Genomic DNA, 19251 nt, shown 5'->3' with positions numbered 1-19251 from the left:
AAATATATTTGATTTCATTGAAACGGTTCCAAAAAATTTGCAACCTTGTCCTATTTCTCGAAAAAATTCGAATTATCAGGATCTCGAATTTGCTGATTTATAAAATGCAAAAAAAGAGTCGAACTTATCCTTAGATGTCTCTGTGTTGCTCTGTCAAATTGCTCTGTAACTATAAATACTAAACAACAAAAATATCTGTAGCAAATAAATTTAAATCATCAAACCAGTGCCTATTAGAATAGACTTTATAGTTTGTCTTCTCATGAAATTTTCATTTTAAAAGCTCAAACAAATCCTCCAAAAATGTCATTCTCGTAGTATCATACACAATATTAAATATTAAATAATAATACCTGTTAAGCTTCGTGGTATATATGTATGTATGTATATATACGCATGTATAAAAAATACATACGTACAATCAATCCTAATATAACGCGATACATATGTACATACATATATTGTACGTCGGTTTCAAAAGAAAACATATACAAAGAAGTAATATATCTGATTTGAACTTGAATTCAACTAATCTATCGTTCTCCTATTATCATCATTAATATTCAATACGATGAAGAAGCTACAGTCAACATTCTTCTGGTTGAGAAAATTTGTTTTATTGCTTAGGAATGGTATGTACATACCTATGTATGAGTAGGTACATAAACGGGAATTAATAAAATCTCTGCGTGATTCAAAGTGCAATCAGATCAAAAAGGGAAATATCATTTCAAAGCTGCAACCAACCCTGCATGTAGATATTGCATTTGATACAAAAATGTGAAAAGTGATTAAACAATCAACGAAACGACCACACAATATGAGAATGTATAATTTAAAAAAAATTAATATAATACCATTCCAAAGTATACACACCGAGTAGTGTCAAGAGAGGGAGAAGCGAACGAAGGAAAGTTTAAAAAAAGTCATTAAATCTGTTATTAAAAATACAAAATGGCTTTTGGGTACGTCATCTGGGAGAAGTGACGGGTGTGGGGTACGGTGGAGGGACTCGCCCACGTATAAAAATAATCAAAAGAATGGCCTATCACCAAAGAAAATGAAATAAATATTTGGATAACGTTATTATATTCAAGGGGGTGTCCCGCCACCCCCTTCCCACAGCCGCCTTGCTCTCTCGGATTGAGAAAGCGAGCGGCCGACCTCTCCCCCCCCCACCCCTCCCTTGTATTTCTTTATTATTTATTGTGTTTTCTTTAAAAGTAAAAATATATTTTTTCGCTCCCCACGGGTGGGTGGGTGAGTGCTGGCGAAGGGGTGGAGGCGAGGGGGTTGAGTTATTTACACGTGGGGGTGCGCACCCGCCCAGAATATAATTCTATCCATGGCGTATACAAGAACAAAATAAGTTTCGCCAACTTCTGTATATTTAATGTATTTTAGGCATACATACACACATACATGCAAATCGGTCCACTGTCAGACTACCTATACATACTTTATGTACTCGTGCGTATTATAAATAAACATACATACATATGTATGTGTGTATAATTATGTGTATGTATACCTACATATATACATACAATTTATTATATGTACGTAAAAATTATTACTTAAATTCAACTACAGGACTTAAGCAAACTTGAATAAAAAAAACCAACCTGTCAGGAGTTTCATAATTGGAATACATAGTAATTTAAATAGCTAAAAGTGAAAATATGGGGGGTAATGAAAACTGAAATCTAACTATACGATACATTGCTTTCCTATACATCTTTCAATTTTGAACAGCATTGAAGAACTTTTAATAAAATGTTGGGTATTATACTGCATGTAAACCTTTCCAGAGTACTTTAGTGGTGGTTCGAATCCTACATGCATACATACATATACATATGATTCGCAAGTACGAAGATTTTTTAAATATTCTTCTGTTATATGGAGCCCTAGTGATAAAGTCCATTGCTTGATAGTTGAGAGTACAGAGAAGATATCTTAGATACATGTACATATGTATGTATGACAGTTAACGGCCGCTATCTTTAGCTCTATCTACATATGTATTATATTTATTCTAATGCCAACCTGCTGGGAGCACTAGGTTATAATTCCCTCGAGTCACGACGTAGAGTACTTTTTGGATAACATTTTTAGAAATTACTGGTTGGTTTGAGGAGAAATCCTTAAATTCTTGCAGAATTGAGCTTCAATGTTCCTAGCCAACATGGATAGGTACATTAGATCACGCAGTTTGTTCTCCTTTGGCACCATACCATTTGATCAAGTTCCTCAACCAGATTTATTTGTTTAATCTAGTATATGCTGATTTGGTTGAGGAATTGTTTAATTTGAGATCGTAACGTGTATTTTTTTTATATTCACATATGTTAGTTTGTTTTTATAATGTTTTATTTTTCTTATTATTGTATCCTTTTTTTCTATTTTTATTTAACCATAGTGATGACTTGAAACTGCTGTGTAATGTTACTATGATAAAATTGTAAAATAAACATACATACACATGCATAGACAAATGCTATACATACATACATATGTGAGTCAATTAAATAGAAAAGTGTTAGTATGAGTACCTACATTAAATTTAAACTTAAAGCGAGTTATATCAATGAGATATGAATTCCAACATTTACGACCATGCTTATAAATAGCTAGGTAGGTACGAGAGCATGTCGATATAGGAGATGTACAATGTATACACGTATGTATGTGTATGTATGTATATATTTAGCCTATCGATGGATCAGCCGTCAATCAAAGGGTGCAGGGCTAAAATGCACGTCCACTTCGTGCAGATATTGAATAATTGGATCTGACCGAGGCCAGAGTGCATTACGTCCCGTGCACCGGAATAATGGCGAATAATGGACATGGATACTAAACTATGGTCAGCATCTCATCCTTTTGTTTACGACATGGTCCAAACTACACACTGAGCATCGAAAGCTTTCAATACAATAGAATACATTCAAATTCCCCAATTCCGATGCTCCGAATGAACCCATAACTCACGTACACACTTACCTACACTGCATTTATATATATGTAAATCCCTCCTCGTCGAAGCATACGATCTGAATAAATGTAATAATTTAGAACATTGGGTACTATTCGAAACCTGTTCCTGACATACATACATATCTCAACGCCATCTGAAAGACCCACTTCCATATTTTTGAAAATATTACTGGGTTTCGTTATGCGCAATGCTGACAATTCGCGTCTTCTTTATAACGCATTGGTCCGAAGCACTTCGAATCTGCTTCCATAATATGGATTCCCAGGGAAGTGACACACTCTCTAAAAATAGAAATTAGTTCAAAGGAAACTCCTACGCTATCTATATATGAGGGAGTTTGGATACTATCCTCTTTTGTATCCCAGTGCTTTTGTACAGGGATTTGTGGGCTATATGTATAGGTAGTTCCCTATCGTGTCGGAGGGATATATTTCTTCAAATTATTAAGAGGGCTGGACACCAGCGCCTTGTCCATACAAACGTATTACACTTCTCCCTTCTTCAATTATGGCACTAGAGAAATTATTTTTTAATATACTATGGATATCCACCATTGGCATGCATCTGTGCTTTTATTTTTTTGATTCTTTTATAAGAGTTCGGAGCCGCCAAACATCATAGAATCGCCTCTTTTTTACACCCACGAAGAGTCCAGCGTGCTTATTTAACGGTCGATTTAAAAAAAAATACGCGCACAGTTGCATAGAAAATATCTTTCTCATACCGTTGATGATTTTTTTTAAAAATTGGTCCAGTTTCGAAGGAGAAAATTAGAGAATACGAAACCTCGATTTTGCCGATTTAAAATACGTATTATCTGGTCGAAGCGCAACTGTCGCATTCACACAATATATATGTATATATTGATATATGTATGTTGTCGCATTCACTCAATATATCGAAGAAAGGAACGGCAACAAAAGGTTTCGGATGTACAGAGCCCTCTTAAGACGTGATATTTGCAACCCAACTAAATATATTGGAAGAAATGAAGTTATGGGTTCTATCTCGCCTCATTGATTATCGGTTGCGCCCAATGTTCCATACCATAAAAGCAATAACTAATGTTCTTACTTTTTCACCAATTGCTCGGGCCTTACGTTGCTTGAATTTGGTCAGCGAACACATCGATATTTTCAATATTTCATCAAATAATATATCTGCTTTTTACAAACCTCCTTTACGTTTTTTATTGTTTTTTATTTACTTTTTATTGTTTTGTTTTTTTCTTATTGTATTTATGTGTATATAAAATGATTTTAATGTATTACAATTTATTACAGGTTACCACAGAAAGTGTCATATTGGGTAACCTGTAAAGACACTTGTATAAGTGCATTAAAAATAGATAAATAAATTACGTAGGTACATATTTTCACATTGGGTTCGATCATTTTTGGGTCAAATTTTGGATCAAAATTTGGGTGCAGCCACGGCATGCTACGTATTTACATATGTATTTAAACGCAGACCGTTACTGATTGTTACAAATTTATTTGATAGCCAAGTCTTTACTGTGCATAAAGACTTAGCTACTTGACCCCAACCCCCTCTCGCACGTTTTGAATATACCTACACATTTATTCAAAAATAAAAATGTTGATGAATTCATATACATATACACAAGTACACTTGTATACAAGTGCGTTTTTAGGTCATCATAAGTTGAATAAGATTTAAATGAATGCGATGTTCATACGCTTTGTTATAGAAACTCCATTGTTCATTCGAAAATGAAATTCGACAGACGTTCCTCACACAATCATATTATATTTCAGAAGAGTTGGATCGCATTCAGGATTACTTCTTCCAACTATTCTTCATTTTATTTACTAGGACATAATGGAGATACACAATTTTTACTTTATCTATGTACGTAGTAACAATAGATTTGTGATCATGCGAAAATTCGAACTCGAGATTTTGGCTGATCCGAACTCTGATCACGTTTTCATGATCTAGAAAAAATGTGTGTGTGTGTGTGTGTGTGGGGGTGTGTCTGTTGAAATTCTTATCGATACGATGTAAATTTTTAAGTTTACCGGAAATGGTACCTCCCCTTACAGGTGTCCTTTTTTTTTAAGTTTTTGAATTCAATTATCTCCTAACCGGCTGAAAATTTTTCAGACAAGATCAGACTGAAATTTTTTTACATGTGATAGAAATTTTAAATTTTATACCTCAATTTTTTTGCAAATATTTTTTCCTAAATCAGATGTACCTTTATTCTAGAGAGTCGAGGCTTTTCGTGTTTTTCTCAGAAACCTTTTGGTTTATTGAATTAAAATTTCATATCTAGAAGTTTAAGCTTAATACCAAGTCATGTATACAATTTGTTAAAAATCCATCAACCGGAAATGGCAGTTTACTCTTGTTCGATTGATGTGATGAAAATAAATAAAAAAATCACTAAATTTAATAAACCGGAAATGGGATTTTTTCCTCTTAGAAAGGTCAAAAATGTTGTGACGACGATTCTGTCCACAACCCTGAACGTATCAAGATGAAAATTTATATTTGTATTCTTTACGTACTAACTTAGAGCTGATAAGGTTTTGGTCAAAATTAGTAAACCGGAAGTTGTATTTTTTTAAAACAATATTTCATTATTTTATTTTGACCTTTTAAATTATTTTTATTTTCTTGATATTTTATGAGTATAATAATTATAGTGATTTTAAGTAATGAAAAAATTTCTAACAAAATCCGACTACCGGAAGTAGAACTTTTGTCTTGTGTAAATTTCCCTACATTTTCGCTCAATTTGAGTCGAAAATGCTCTCACAACCGGGATGTGTGAACGTGAATGTAAATATGTTTAATTATCGATTTTTTTTTATTCCTCAAATATGTAAATAGATTAAGTCATGGGTTAGTCACATCTGAATTTTTTGCTATTGGTGAATGCGGCCTTTAATCGGTACTTAAGAGATGAACCGTTATATTTGAAAGTGGTGAAAGTCGACTTTTCTTCATTTCGAGAAATATTTCACAAAATTCTCAATACTAGTGTTTTAACCCGTCTTCGCTCAGTATTTTGTAATATAAACCGCTTAAACATGGCCAATCTAATAGAAAACATTTTATTACATTTATTTGAGTAGTTTTATCTTATTAAATTTATTTTAATACTCATTTGTTCTTCTATTAAATTGAACATCACGGACTATACGACCCAAACAAAGAAACATACATACATACAAAGTTTCTTTCGAAATTATATATCTACATATTAGAAAATTTTGTGTGTTTAACAATATTTAAAAAACACCGGTGGCTTGTAAATACGTTTATTCTCCATTTTCCAGATTCTGGACATACCGAATTAAAATAAGTGATAGCAATTTGCGAATGAAGTCAAGCAGAAATACTGTCTTTGGACCTGAAAATTGGACTTTCGCCACTTTCAAATATAACGGCTCATATTACGTAGATTGGTTGCAGACAATGAATGTTGTTTTAAAATCGATGAAATTTTTTATATAACTTTCGCTAGATACGACGAAGGTTTTGAAGCACAGCGATAATCATAGCAAATCCTTTCATTTTCATTCTTCGCTTAGCCGCGGTGTCGATATAGGGCGACCTGACGTATAGCATACATATTTAAATGTACATGTGGAAAAAAAAGAAAAGACGTAAAAATAAATACGTACTAGACATATTTCAAATGCGATAAGCTTTTTTGGACCGTGGGCCGCAGCTTGTGCGAATCCCTACAAACATCAGTGTGCACCTACGAAAACGGTGAACATCAAAGGCGGCGCGAACACCAGACGAAACATCAAACAAATAAATATTTATATTGGGAAAAACAATTTGCAATGTGAATGTGCATGTGTGTGTGTGTGTGTGTTGGTTTGTGTGCGAGTATTTGCAAATGATTCAGTGCAATAGTGTGCGGTAGGTGTGGCCAGAGGTGGCGGGGGGCAGGCGGGGCTTCGTCCCGATCGGCCAATGGACGAGCTCGACGGCCCCGCAATTACACACGCGACCGCCGGCTCTCAACACGTGGGACGCACCTCTCAACAGTCGATGCGTATCACCCTAGTGACACATGGACACGAGCCTTAATTTGCACACACACACAAACACAATGCACAAACTAGCTATATGTACAATGTAATTTTCCAGCGTAACGTAATTTTGTGTGCGAACAACTGTCCAACCGCACACCAATGAGCGTGACAATGACGGAAGAGGGGGGGGGGGGGGGTGAAGGTTTGAAAATGAATTGGCAAAGAAATATTTTTCGGTAAAAGTCGGAATTCTCGACAGGGCGGACCCTCTAGGCTCGGAAGCGAGGCTCGGTCGACTCGCTCCTTTCTGTCATTGGCCACTCTTTGCGATGCCAATAATATTGCCGCGCCCTGAATTAACTCGACTATTGCCTGATGAAATACTCCCGACATGTACTGCCTGGTTCGCATATAATTTCGGACGGTCGGACAGCGTACGGAAATATTCCACATATTGCGAATGGAATATGCACGCATTCGTACTCGCAAAGAGCAACCAATGACAGGAAGGAGCGGGTCGAGCCTTAAAGGGTCCGCCCTATCGAAAATTCCGACTTTTACCTATTTTTCGAATTGCCTTTGAATGCTGACCGAACGCCAATCGGCGTTTTGCCAACAAGTCCATAGGCCTCAAAAACGCCGATAGGCGTTCTATTCTGAGCATGGACAAATTAAACAAGAGTACGAACCGCTAAGCCTGTCCAGGTAGCATTGAAAAAAAAATGCATTGAACACGGGTCGTGTAATCTGTGTCAATGTTTATAAAGTCTCGTTTGCACCGGAGTTTCTGAATTCATAACCATGGCAGAATTACCCTAACTACTGAGTATTTTAGCATTATATTATAACAACAATGAAGAAGATAGAACTAGTTATGAAAAATACATTATTTTAGATAAGAACACACCATTTACAAAACTCGAAATCCTCGGCGGTAGTTATCTAGGGTAGTGATCTAGTGTTTGTTTGGATTAGCTAAAATTTTTATACCTGCTTTCTATTGGATTTCTAAATAATTCTTATTGGAAATATTGGCGAAATTTTCAGCTTGGCGGGCTTTAAACAGAAAAGACGTCAGCACTCAAAGGGTTAAACATGCCTAAATCTTTCGTGCAATTCAGACTAATAAAATGGAATCTTGTTCGGTACAATAACCGTTTTCCCATTTTATGATTCTCATTCAAAACCAATTGATCAACCCCTACCAGTCAAGTATTAAATCCAATTAGAATTTTTACTTTTAGGTAACAATTTTTAGACAATTAGAATTACTATTCGATATTGAGTTATATATTTTTTTTGTTTTACTGATATAAAATTTATAAAACGGAATACGTGGGTGAGAAGCATTACAGGGGAGAGTAAAAGGCCATGGGAGGATCACGTAGCTAGAAGAACGGGAGATAGATGAACGAAGAAAGTGCTCGAATGGTACCCGAGAGAGTGCAAAAGGGTACAATTAAGGACACAGCGGAGATGGGTGGAATGGATAGATATGAGTTGCCCAAAACAAAAACGAATGGAATCATGTTGGAGAAGCTTCATTTTGGAATCATGTTGGAGAGTCATCGTTAGAGGTAGGACCGGAAGCGTGCCATTTATTGCTCAAATTGTTGTAAATCCTTTGTAAAAAAGGTTCGGCAAACCTTTAACAATGCAATTACAATATTTGAACAATAAACAGCCCCCTCAGGGTCCGGGCTTTAGTCATCGTCATACTACTGGTAAAAATATATTATAAATAACGTTTGACAAGCGCATAGAAATCTATTACCTAAAAAAACTTACAAAAAATATTTACTTATAGAACCGGTGGCAGTCGAAATAATTATCAACAATGTGCAGAGATACCCAATACATATCCCACACTTTAAGGAATGTCGTGTCTTCAAAGAAAGAAGACACCAGACTGTAAGCAGAATTGAAATCAATCGTCGTTGATAATTAATATTGTGATCGATTGTACATAAATTTTAATTGAAATGCGGAGGGGTGCGATTTCGTTCAAAGTTTAAAAGCCACTATTGGCCCACACTCAGCCCGAGTCGTGAGTCATACAATGCACGTTTGATCAGATAATCGATTCAGAAAATGCAATCACGATTTAAATAAATATGCATATCGACGCGACAAAAAATATTAATAAAAAAATAAAATCAAACTAAATCCATCGCACACTTTTCCATTTAATACACACGAGTAGGCATTTCGAGTTTTTGTATATTGAGAAAAAAAAAAGAAATTGACAATCTATCGTCAATAATTCAATATAGTATATGGAAATAGGGAAAGACGCCCTTGCCAGCCCAATAATTTCCTTCGAATTATATAACGGAAATTGAGGTTCGTCTACTCCACTCAGATCATCGACTTACTTGCGCAAAATCTGTCTGTAAAATAGTAAGCATAATATGTATCTATATATATACAATAAATAATATGAATAAGCCAAACTGTCCATCGTTCTTCGAGTGAATAAAAATAGTATTTTTTAAAAAATAGAATACGATGTGATTAGTATAACCAAATTTGGAGGTCCCAAATTTAAAATTGTGAATATGAATACTATTACTACTACATACATATGTATATATGAACATGCATACGTACGTGCAAATAAATTGAAGCATATATGTAAGTTCGCTTTGATTTTGTCGTTTGCATATTCACGGGACTGGTAAATACTTGATGAGAATACATGACGTATCCAAGTGATGGGTATCTGATATCAACTTTCGTTGGCTGGTTCGTGTATCTACAGTTCAAGTAAACTTCATTTAAAATTGATCGAGCACGAATTTCGCAACGTGCCTACTTGTACATACATATATCTGGGCTAAAAATAAAATTCGCTCGTAAATAAGTAAACAACGTTTTGCGAAAACAATTAAAACTTTCTTGACGGCGACGGAACATATAAATTTAATTCACCAGCAATACTGTTGACTGACGTAGTCTTGTAATGCCATGGCGTAAATTAATCAGCGCCAATTGTCGAGAAAATCGATAGTGCAAATAGTGTGTCTAACCTCCCGCCCTTATGAATAGATATGTATGTACCTACATATAATATGTACATACGTTGTAGTGAGAATAGTTTCATTTTTGCAGACGATATTCGCGTTAGCCTTGTTCGACTGTGCTACATACATACTATATTTCAATTCAAATATTTCAGAGATGAAAGACGACTAAGCCGTACCGAAGTTTCATGACATATTAAAAATTTAAGTCCATCGATATATGTATGTATCTATGTACATATATATATTTATGTATGTATACTTAAAATACTTCAAAAATCTAAACTATTCTATAAATATAAAGAGATACATGAAAAAAAAAACCACTATTTCGACATTTTTGTCGAGATTATTCGATTGGTTGGAGGCATAGGACATTTCATTAAAATCGATGAATATATATAGTGAACCAATTTTTGTGCGAAAAGCATCCATCCAACGCCGATCTTTGCTTATAATCTAAATATGTTTCCTCATTCAGACTCGCGAACAAAATAAATAACAAAAATAAATGGAATAGGTATCCCGTCCGAAAATGCACTCTGACAAATGATACTGTTCGTTCATCAGTTTCATCATAAAAGAGTCTCTTTTATAATATTTTATTGAACTGATTCCGCTGGGGTGGTAAAATCTTTGCTCAGGCAATGAAATTTTTCCTGTGGGCGGCCCGGCCCCCAAGCCTTACGAGAACATAGCATATAATATATGTACCTTTTAAATTAATTCGTAAAAGCTTTTCATTTGACATTTAAGTATATTACGTACATACCTACATACGTCAATAGATATTTACATTTATATATAAGACAAATAATATAAATAAAGAGACTTTTGAAATAAGGGTGGAGTGCATTTGGACGAATGAATGCGGTTTTTAAATCAGTGCTTTTCAATCAAGGTTTTTAAAATGCCTATTTGCCTGAAGAAAGTTTTACCAATGATGACTAGTCACCGGACCCTGAGGGGGTCGTTTATTGTTCAAATATTGTAAATGCATTGTTAAAGGTTTGCCGAACCTATTTTACAAAGCATTTACAATAATCGAACAATAGACGGCGCGCTTCCGGTCCTACCTCTAGTGATGACGTATGGATGTGAAACTTGAACATTGAACGCCAAGTTGCATCACAAAGTCCAATGCACTCAGTTGGAGTACGGAACATTGTAATCTTGGCATAACATAATAGGAAATATAGGAAACGGAATATGTGGGTAAGAAGTATGACAAGGGTAGTGGATATAGTGGAGAGTGAAAAGATTGAAATGGCACTAGGCGGACCACGTGACTAAAAGAATGGACGAAAGGTGCACAAAATAAGTGCTATAATCTTACCCGAGAGAATGCAAAGGGATAAAAGGAAGACCGCAAGGAAGATGGGTAGACGAAATTAAGAAAATGTGTGGGGTGAGATGGATGAGAGTTGCGCAAAACAGAGACGAGGGGGAGCGTGATGGAGAGAACTCCGTCCAGCAGTGGTTGGTGAACGGCTGTAGATGATGACATACATATGAGCACATATCCATGTCAGACTTGTCACAATTTGCCAATTATAGATTTATTATTTTCATTTGCTCACAATCTCACATGTCATATATGCCAGTTGCTAAAACGTTTCATTAAAAAAAAATATAAAGAAACAAATGTATACGTATATATGCACATACATATACATATATTACTACAATCATAGTCCCTAACCGTTTTACAATCGGTTCACCGCAGAAGACAAAAGGAAATCGCTCAAACAAAAATTTACTGCAAAAATATTGAACACGGCCAAGCGACTGAAATCAAATTCTACCTCTGCCAATAAATAGTACCGATCGAATAAAATATGTATTGTTTTGAACGGTCGGGCGTATATACGCATAAAAATATTTCGATAATGCACTCCGGACAAAAATAAGAATTCTTTTAATCTGGAACGTTTGATGCAACATCGTTCTCGTAAATAATTTACACTTAGCAACTCGAAAGCCAAATGACGTTAGAAATACAAACGAAAATGTATAAACTACATCAAAGCAACGCGTCGGGCTCAAAACATCAAATGAATAAATAGAGAGAACGGCAATAACACTAATACATAATTAGTTTCATTACAATTACAGAGACACACTGAAGCTTACATACATATGTACGTATGTACATACATGCATGCATGCACACATATACATAGAATATATAAAACAATCATATAGCAATCTATAAACATGGAAATATATGGATGTACGTACGTATATAATACATCCAATGTATGTAGACCGGTATTAATAGTTGGTACGCGCGATATAATCAATCAGCCGATGATCGATAAACCTTTCACAGTGGCATCACAATAGTGCTAAATTATGTCATGAAATTTCGCACTTCATAACACCGAACTTACCAAGCGGCCGTACTATTGTAATTCTAGTGTGCCGTACTATTGTGTTCGATAATTAATTAAGCGCACGTTTATCGCATTAAAATTTTCACACCGAACTCGGATATGTCGCATACGACCGTTCATACCTAGAGCTTTTGGAGTTGGGTCCATCCTCATTTTGGTAGTTTTTGACGACTTCTCTTCCGTCTTCGGTGATCCTCCGTGACTTCTCCTCTCCCGTGTACCTAAAATGAAAAAATATGATTAGACACCAGAGCTAATACAAACCATCCATCAATCGTGCCTATATTTATTCTATTATTAAACATATTTTGCCTGTTTCAAACACAAAATTTACGAATTCGTTATGACAATATACACACATACATAAGTAGATACATATACAATATTTCAGATACATTTCCTCCCAAATAAAAGTAGCGGTTTTAATTACGTTTTGAGGAGAACCTCCAATCAATAACGCCCTCACCTACTAAACAATTGATAAAATGGCAAAATAAATAACTCAATGAATACAGGTTCAATCTATTACATATCTATAGCCTGAAAGCTATTTTTCGATATTATTTCTTGTAGAATTGTTTCACAACGAGAAGTAATGAGAAAAACAACAGCCATAAATGTAAAAATACATACATATGTAGATATATGTGCATACATGTTAAACACGTAAAAGTAAACAGATTTATTACATACAATATAGAAATTTTAATAAATAATCGCGGCGCGTTTACGAGGCGAATCGTATGAATGTACATGCGCAATGTTACAAATTTTTGTGCGATAATTTAATAATAATATATGATTCAAGGAAACTTTTAAACAATAGGCATAGCAAACGCGTTCCGATTTAATAATACAATAACTATATTATCGCGCATTATAAATTGTTTTGTTTCAGCAGCGTAAACTTAATCAATATTTATATCCTATTTAATTTTCAAATGCAACGGCGTGATTGCGATCGCGTATGACCAAAAGTCATAAACGCAAACGACCTACACCTACACTTACTGCTTACATACACACATACTCTGATAAATATTTTATACAATGCTAAATATGTCAATGTTTCGCCCGCTTAAGAAAAGGTACACACGGTCTATACTTGTGTGATATAAATCCGATAAATAAATCGCATTAAAAATGACATATTATATAATATGTATTACAAATCTGCGAATGATAAGTAAAAGGAAAAATTGAGGACGTTCTAGGCAATGCTTCAACGTCGAGTGGAGTTAAATTTACGATTCAACGAGAATTCTGCACAACGACTTTGCGGTTATTTTTCGATACTTTCAGATTTTCAGCAACCAGAGAAGCCCAATAAATTATAAATCCAATGGCAGAAGTGAATGCAATATATACATACTTCCTTTGTTTTAATGATTCTTCGAAGAAATTACAATTTTCACACACACAACCATAATGTTTATTGTACAATGTACAATACAATGAAGAGGAATTTAAAAATACATACTAGAGCTGTGGAGTCAGTGCAAAATTTGCCGACTTCGACTTCAACTTAAGCGATTTTTGTAAGATTGACTTATCTTACCAAATGTATAAAATTTTTAGTAATAATATTAGCGATTTTCAAAAAAAAATTAAGTTAAAAAATCACTAAAAATTGACATGTACCAACCCAATTAATTAAATTGTTTGTAATCAAATAGGTATAAATAAAAAGTAAGTACATTCATAATAAGTAATGCGTATGTGTATGAATTCCATACACAAACAAAATTTGATAAAAAAAATGAAAATAAATAAAACATGTGACGGAGGACACATTCGGTTTAACGATTTTAATTATATTGTAATATAAATTCATGATTTTTATAAATAAACTATGAAATTTCAATTTATTGGTGGATTTACTCAATACAATTGGTGACTCTAGTTGAAGCATAACGTAATATTATTAATTAATAAGTGAAAGTAAGAAGAGGTTAGTAAAAAATAAATAAATAAAAGTGTCGGACTTCGACTAAGACTCCACAGACCTGATATATACATACATACATACATACATACATACAAAACATACAAAACCAAGCATAGACTTTGCATTTCATATAATGCATATGTAAATGATGGAAATACAATTCATACTTTCTTGTGCAGAAATCGCACTTTTTTACATTAATGTAATACGAGTATGAAAATTGTTTTTTTTTATTTAATTCTTGGAAAATTGCAATTATCAATTATGCAAATTTAAAAAATAAGAAAAACCTTTAAACTAACTCAAACATAAAAAGGAAATCATAAAATATGAACAAATATGGGAAAATAGTATATGGTATATATATGATATATGTATGTATGTATGTACATACAGTATACAAACTTCGAAAAGTTGTATTTAAAAAAACAAAAATGAATCTAGAGAAAAATTCATTGACGAGAATCATGACCCAGATCACGGACTCCAGATAAAGCAACATATCTACATACATATATTATATGTCAAGTATTTTAAATGTGTACACTGATGAATAAAATGTACATACATATACATATGTAACACATGTAAATAGCTGTTAGCACTAAATATAAAGATTATTTACAGCTATAAAACAACATTTTATTTATTTATTATTTATTAGAATACATGGGGAAGGCGGCAAATTTTCAAATCAAATTGAAAAAAAATCTAGAGTTCGAATAATCGTAAGATCACAAAACTTCATCTATTGTTACTACGTACATATGTAGATAAAGTAAAAATCGGAGTTTTTCACAGCAAAAAATGAAATACATTATAATATGTATGATACAGTAATTCGACAAATAAAAGAAAAATCTTTTAACTATTGATTTCATTCAATTCAGTGTCAAAAAAATTTGCTCTGTAATAATAATCGAATTCCATATCGATATAGAAGTACCTTTGTACATATATACACATTATATGTACATATAATAATACATACATAAATATACATATTCAGCACAATTTCCCCACTAAATTTTATAATCTCACACGAGTCACATAATTTTACCGAATTTGCGTTTGACCACATTACCACATATGTATGTATGTATGTATGTATATACATTTGTATGTGTACTATTGAAACGATAGAGAACAAATATATATATATATATATATATATATATATATATATATATATATATATATATATATATATATATATATATATATATATAAATATATAAATATATATACATATATATATATATATATATATATATATATATATATATATATATATATATATATATATATATATATACATACATATATATATATATATATATATATATATATATATATATATATATATATATATATATATATATATATATATATACATACATATATATATATATATATATATATATATATATATATATATATATATATATATATATATATATATATATATATATATATATATATATATATATATATACATATATACATACGTTTATGAGCTTTTTCATAGAACAAAACATTTAAATTGTTCAATCGCTGAAAAAAAAAACTGGAAAATACAAAACCATCCCGTTTCAAAGAACGCAAAAATAATAATTCGCCATTTTCCATTTTGACTGGCCTTTTATAACGGATGACAGGGTTACGGTACTGTAAAAACGCTGTGCACACGATAGCCCCTCTGTTCAACCAATCAACGGCAAAATGAAACGTTCGACGAGGAGCACTTTTGTTATTTGGCGACTCAAATATTTCACGAACCAGCGAAAATTCTAAAGGAAAAATTAATAATAACCCTTTGTTGTTTTTCTGCCCTATCAATTTGTAAAATCCCCGATTTGCACCGACCGGCCTGTGAAAAAATAGCGAGCCGGAAATAAACTTAATAAATTGTTAAATTGTTGTGACGGTTAAACCAATAAAATCGACATTTCCCCCCACCCGTGTCTTGCAATTGCGGCTAATCCGAATCTGTTGATTGTTGCAAGAATACCTATGCTTGCGGTTTATAATTAATATGTATATATCTATATTGTATGTAAAATGTGTTTGGATATGTACATAAATATAAACATAGTGGCGTTTTAGGGGGACCTGTCATGGCAATATTTATTTATTTATTCACACCCTAAAAAAGGCTTTTAATAAAATACAGAAAACATGTACAGTGTACATATACAAACGCACATACAAATAAATAATTAAAATATAATACGAGTCTGAGTCTAACTGAACCCACACTTATTCCAAAAAGGCAATCAAATCTCCATACTCAATGCCATACCTAATCAATCTAGGAATGGGAGAATAGAGAACCATTATCGTTTACAAATAACTTCAGAGATTAAGTAAAGCGAAAAGGAACTTTTAGTTGAAAAACAGATTCAAATTTAGAAGGAAAAGAATTGTCAATTTTGTAGAAAAAAATAAAATCATTGATGATCCTTCTATAATGAAATTAATTCGTTTTTAAATAAAACATAAGATTGTCATAGTTCAATGATTTGGCTTTAAAAACTTAAATTAAATTTTTCGCAAGTAAGAAAGATATAAATAAAAAAAAATGAGACCACACTGGGATTATACTCTAACTTACTGCTAACAAATAAACAAAATAACAATTTCACAGTATTTATACAATTAAAACCAAGTAAACGGTTCCCCCCAGCTGAAATATAATCAATGTGATCAACAAAGGTGAAACAATCGTCAAGAATTATACTCGGATACATTGTATATACATATGTGTACGTAATTGATTATTACGTGAAACAAACAAACAAATATGCAAACCTGTTTCTATAATCGTGAAACTAGCGAAATGTCTACTGCTTTCGTGAAATATATGTACATGAAGTAGATCTACATAGAAGCACTTCTTTGATTATTTGAAACTAAATCAAATGCGAATTAACTATATAACGATTAATATCTTGAATAAACCAGTGTATAAACTAAGCATTTTTTTTGTCAATTTTACGTAATAAAAAATTTGACGAATTCGGCGTAACATACATACAATATAAGTATACAATATTTATAATATATATATATATATATATATATATATATATATATATATATATATATATATATATATATATATATATATATATATATATATATATACATATATTCACATTTCGTTGAATCGCGTCAACGTAAATATTCATTGTATTAATTAATTTATACGGAACGAACGAGGAGATCGTGAGATCCGGCTGGTATAAATACTCCGGTCTGATTGTATGTTTGATGATGTTTCTATGGACGACAATTGACTACAAATTAGTCTTTATACGTCAATCACGGGACGAAGTAATTAAATGCATTAAAAAAAGTGATTGGCAGCTACCTACATAATACATATGTACATAACTGGCCAGAAATACAACGTATATATATGTATAATATCAGCACAGTTATAATAATCCATAGTATCATTGGGAAGGTCAATCGGGGGTGTTAAACCGAAAATTAAGAGAAAAAGTGGTTCCTCAAAATAGTAAAATATAACAGTTTTCCATTTTAACTACTTATTTTTTTGTAAATTTCACCATAAGCTTTTTCAGTATGGTTTAAGTATGACGTAGTTATTATTTAAGGCAATTAAGGCATCGGATAGACAAGATTAGAAGATCGTTAAGTCAAAATGTCGAAGACGGATGCTGAGGATTCCCAGTAGGGATTGACGAAAAAGCTAGCACATTCATAGGGCATATTCAGGAGCAACAGACTCGAAGGTACATATTTTATCCCTCTCCAAACACCGATATTATCGATTGGATGTGTTCTATTGGTTCCGAATGTGAAATTTTGTTCATCATACGAGCTCTACGTATATATGTATGTATTTGCACGCACGCATTAACACTCCGAATCTACTACGTGTAAAATTTAATTTCCAGAGAATCATGTTGGTAAACAAAAAACCATTTTGCCTAGTTCGTGATGTATTATCGAACGTGTCAAAAGGTATGTAAATATGCAGTGGAAAATTTTAATCTTGGAACGATTTTCACTTGGATACAAAAATACCACAAAACAAATATGCAAATATGCTAAATGAACGACATATGGAAAACCCTTTCAAATATCTAATTTTTAACATTTTGCTTCCAATCAATTGATCAAATGGAAATTTAAACCTGAAATATACATATGTATGTATGTACATTTGTACATACATATTTGCATAACTAGCTCTAGGGGGCCATGAGAGAAACATAACAGAGCACTATTTCAGAATTTAAAAAAAAAATTAAGGATTTAGAAATGCTTTTAACAGCAGAAGGAAAAGGTATGCATCTAATAAATAATTTCGAAAGAGACTTTGTAAGGTTGTAAGGTTTGGTAGGGAGCTTCAAAAACAAAAAGTTTCTATGACGATGGTTGAATATCATTTTTTTTTAGATTCAAATAAATTTAATAAAAAAAACAAATGAATGTTAAATATTAGATTGTTATGCCATGTTTAAGCAGTTTATATCACAAATACCGAGCAAAGCCGGGTAAAAGCACTAGTATATGATATTTGAATAAATAAAATCCACTGCTGGACGAAGGCCTCTCCAACACGCAACCATTCGTCTCTGTTTTGCGCAACTCTCATACATCTCACCCCACACGTATTCCGTTTCCTGTCTTTCTTCGTTATGCCAAGCATACAAAGTTCCATACTTCTTTGAATGCATTGGACTTCGTGTAGCAACTTGGCTTTCAATGTCCAAGTTTCACATCCATACGTCATCTTTTTCTTCAGGCAAAGTGGCATTATTTTCATTTAAAAACCGCATTCATTCGTCCAAATGCCCTTTATTTCTTCTTCTTTACTACCGGACATGTC

The 19251-nt window shown here is 32.8% G+C and overlaps 1 protein-coding gene across 5 annotated transcripts in view; it reads right to left on the bottom strand.

The window, feature by feature from the left end:
- Positions 1-19251, bottom strand: part of LOC143921745 (protein bric-a-brac 1-like) — a 429231-nt gene that overhangs the window by 365301 nt on the left and 44679 nt on the right. For all 5 annotated transcript variants that reach the window (XM_077445130.1, XM_077445162.1, XM_077445173.1 and 2 more), the window contains exon 5: positions 12562-12660. In XM_077445130.1, the coding sequence (XP_077301256.1) occupies positions 12562-12660 (99 nt within the window). The remainder of the gene's footprint in view (positions 1-12561; positions 12661-19251) is intronic.

This window comes from Arctopsyche grandis, chromosome 2 (assembly GCF_051622035.1).
Source record: "Arctopsyche grandis isolate Sample6627 chromosome 2, ASM5162203v2, whole genome shotgun sequence".
Lineage (NCBI taxonomy): Eukaryota > Metazoa > Arthropoda > Insecta > Trichoptera > Hydropsychidae > Arctopsyche > Arctopsyche grandis.
Note: the sequence above shows the minus strand (reverse complement) of the source record. Positions and strands in the feature narration are given on the sequence as shown.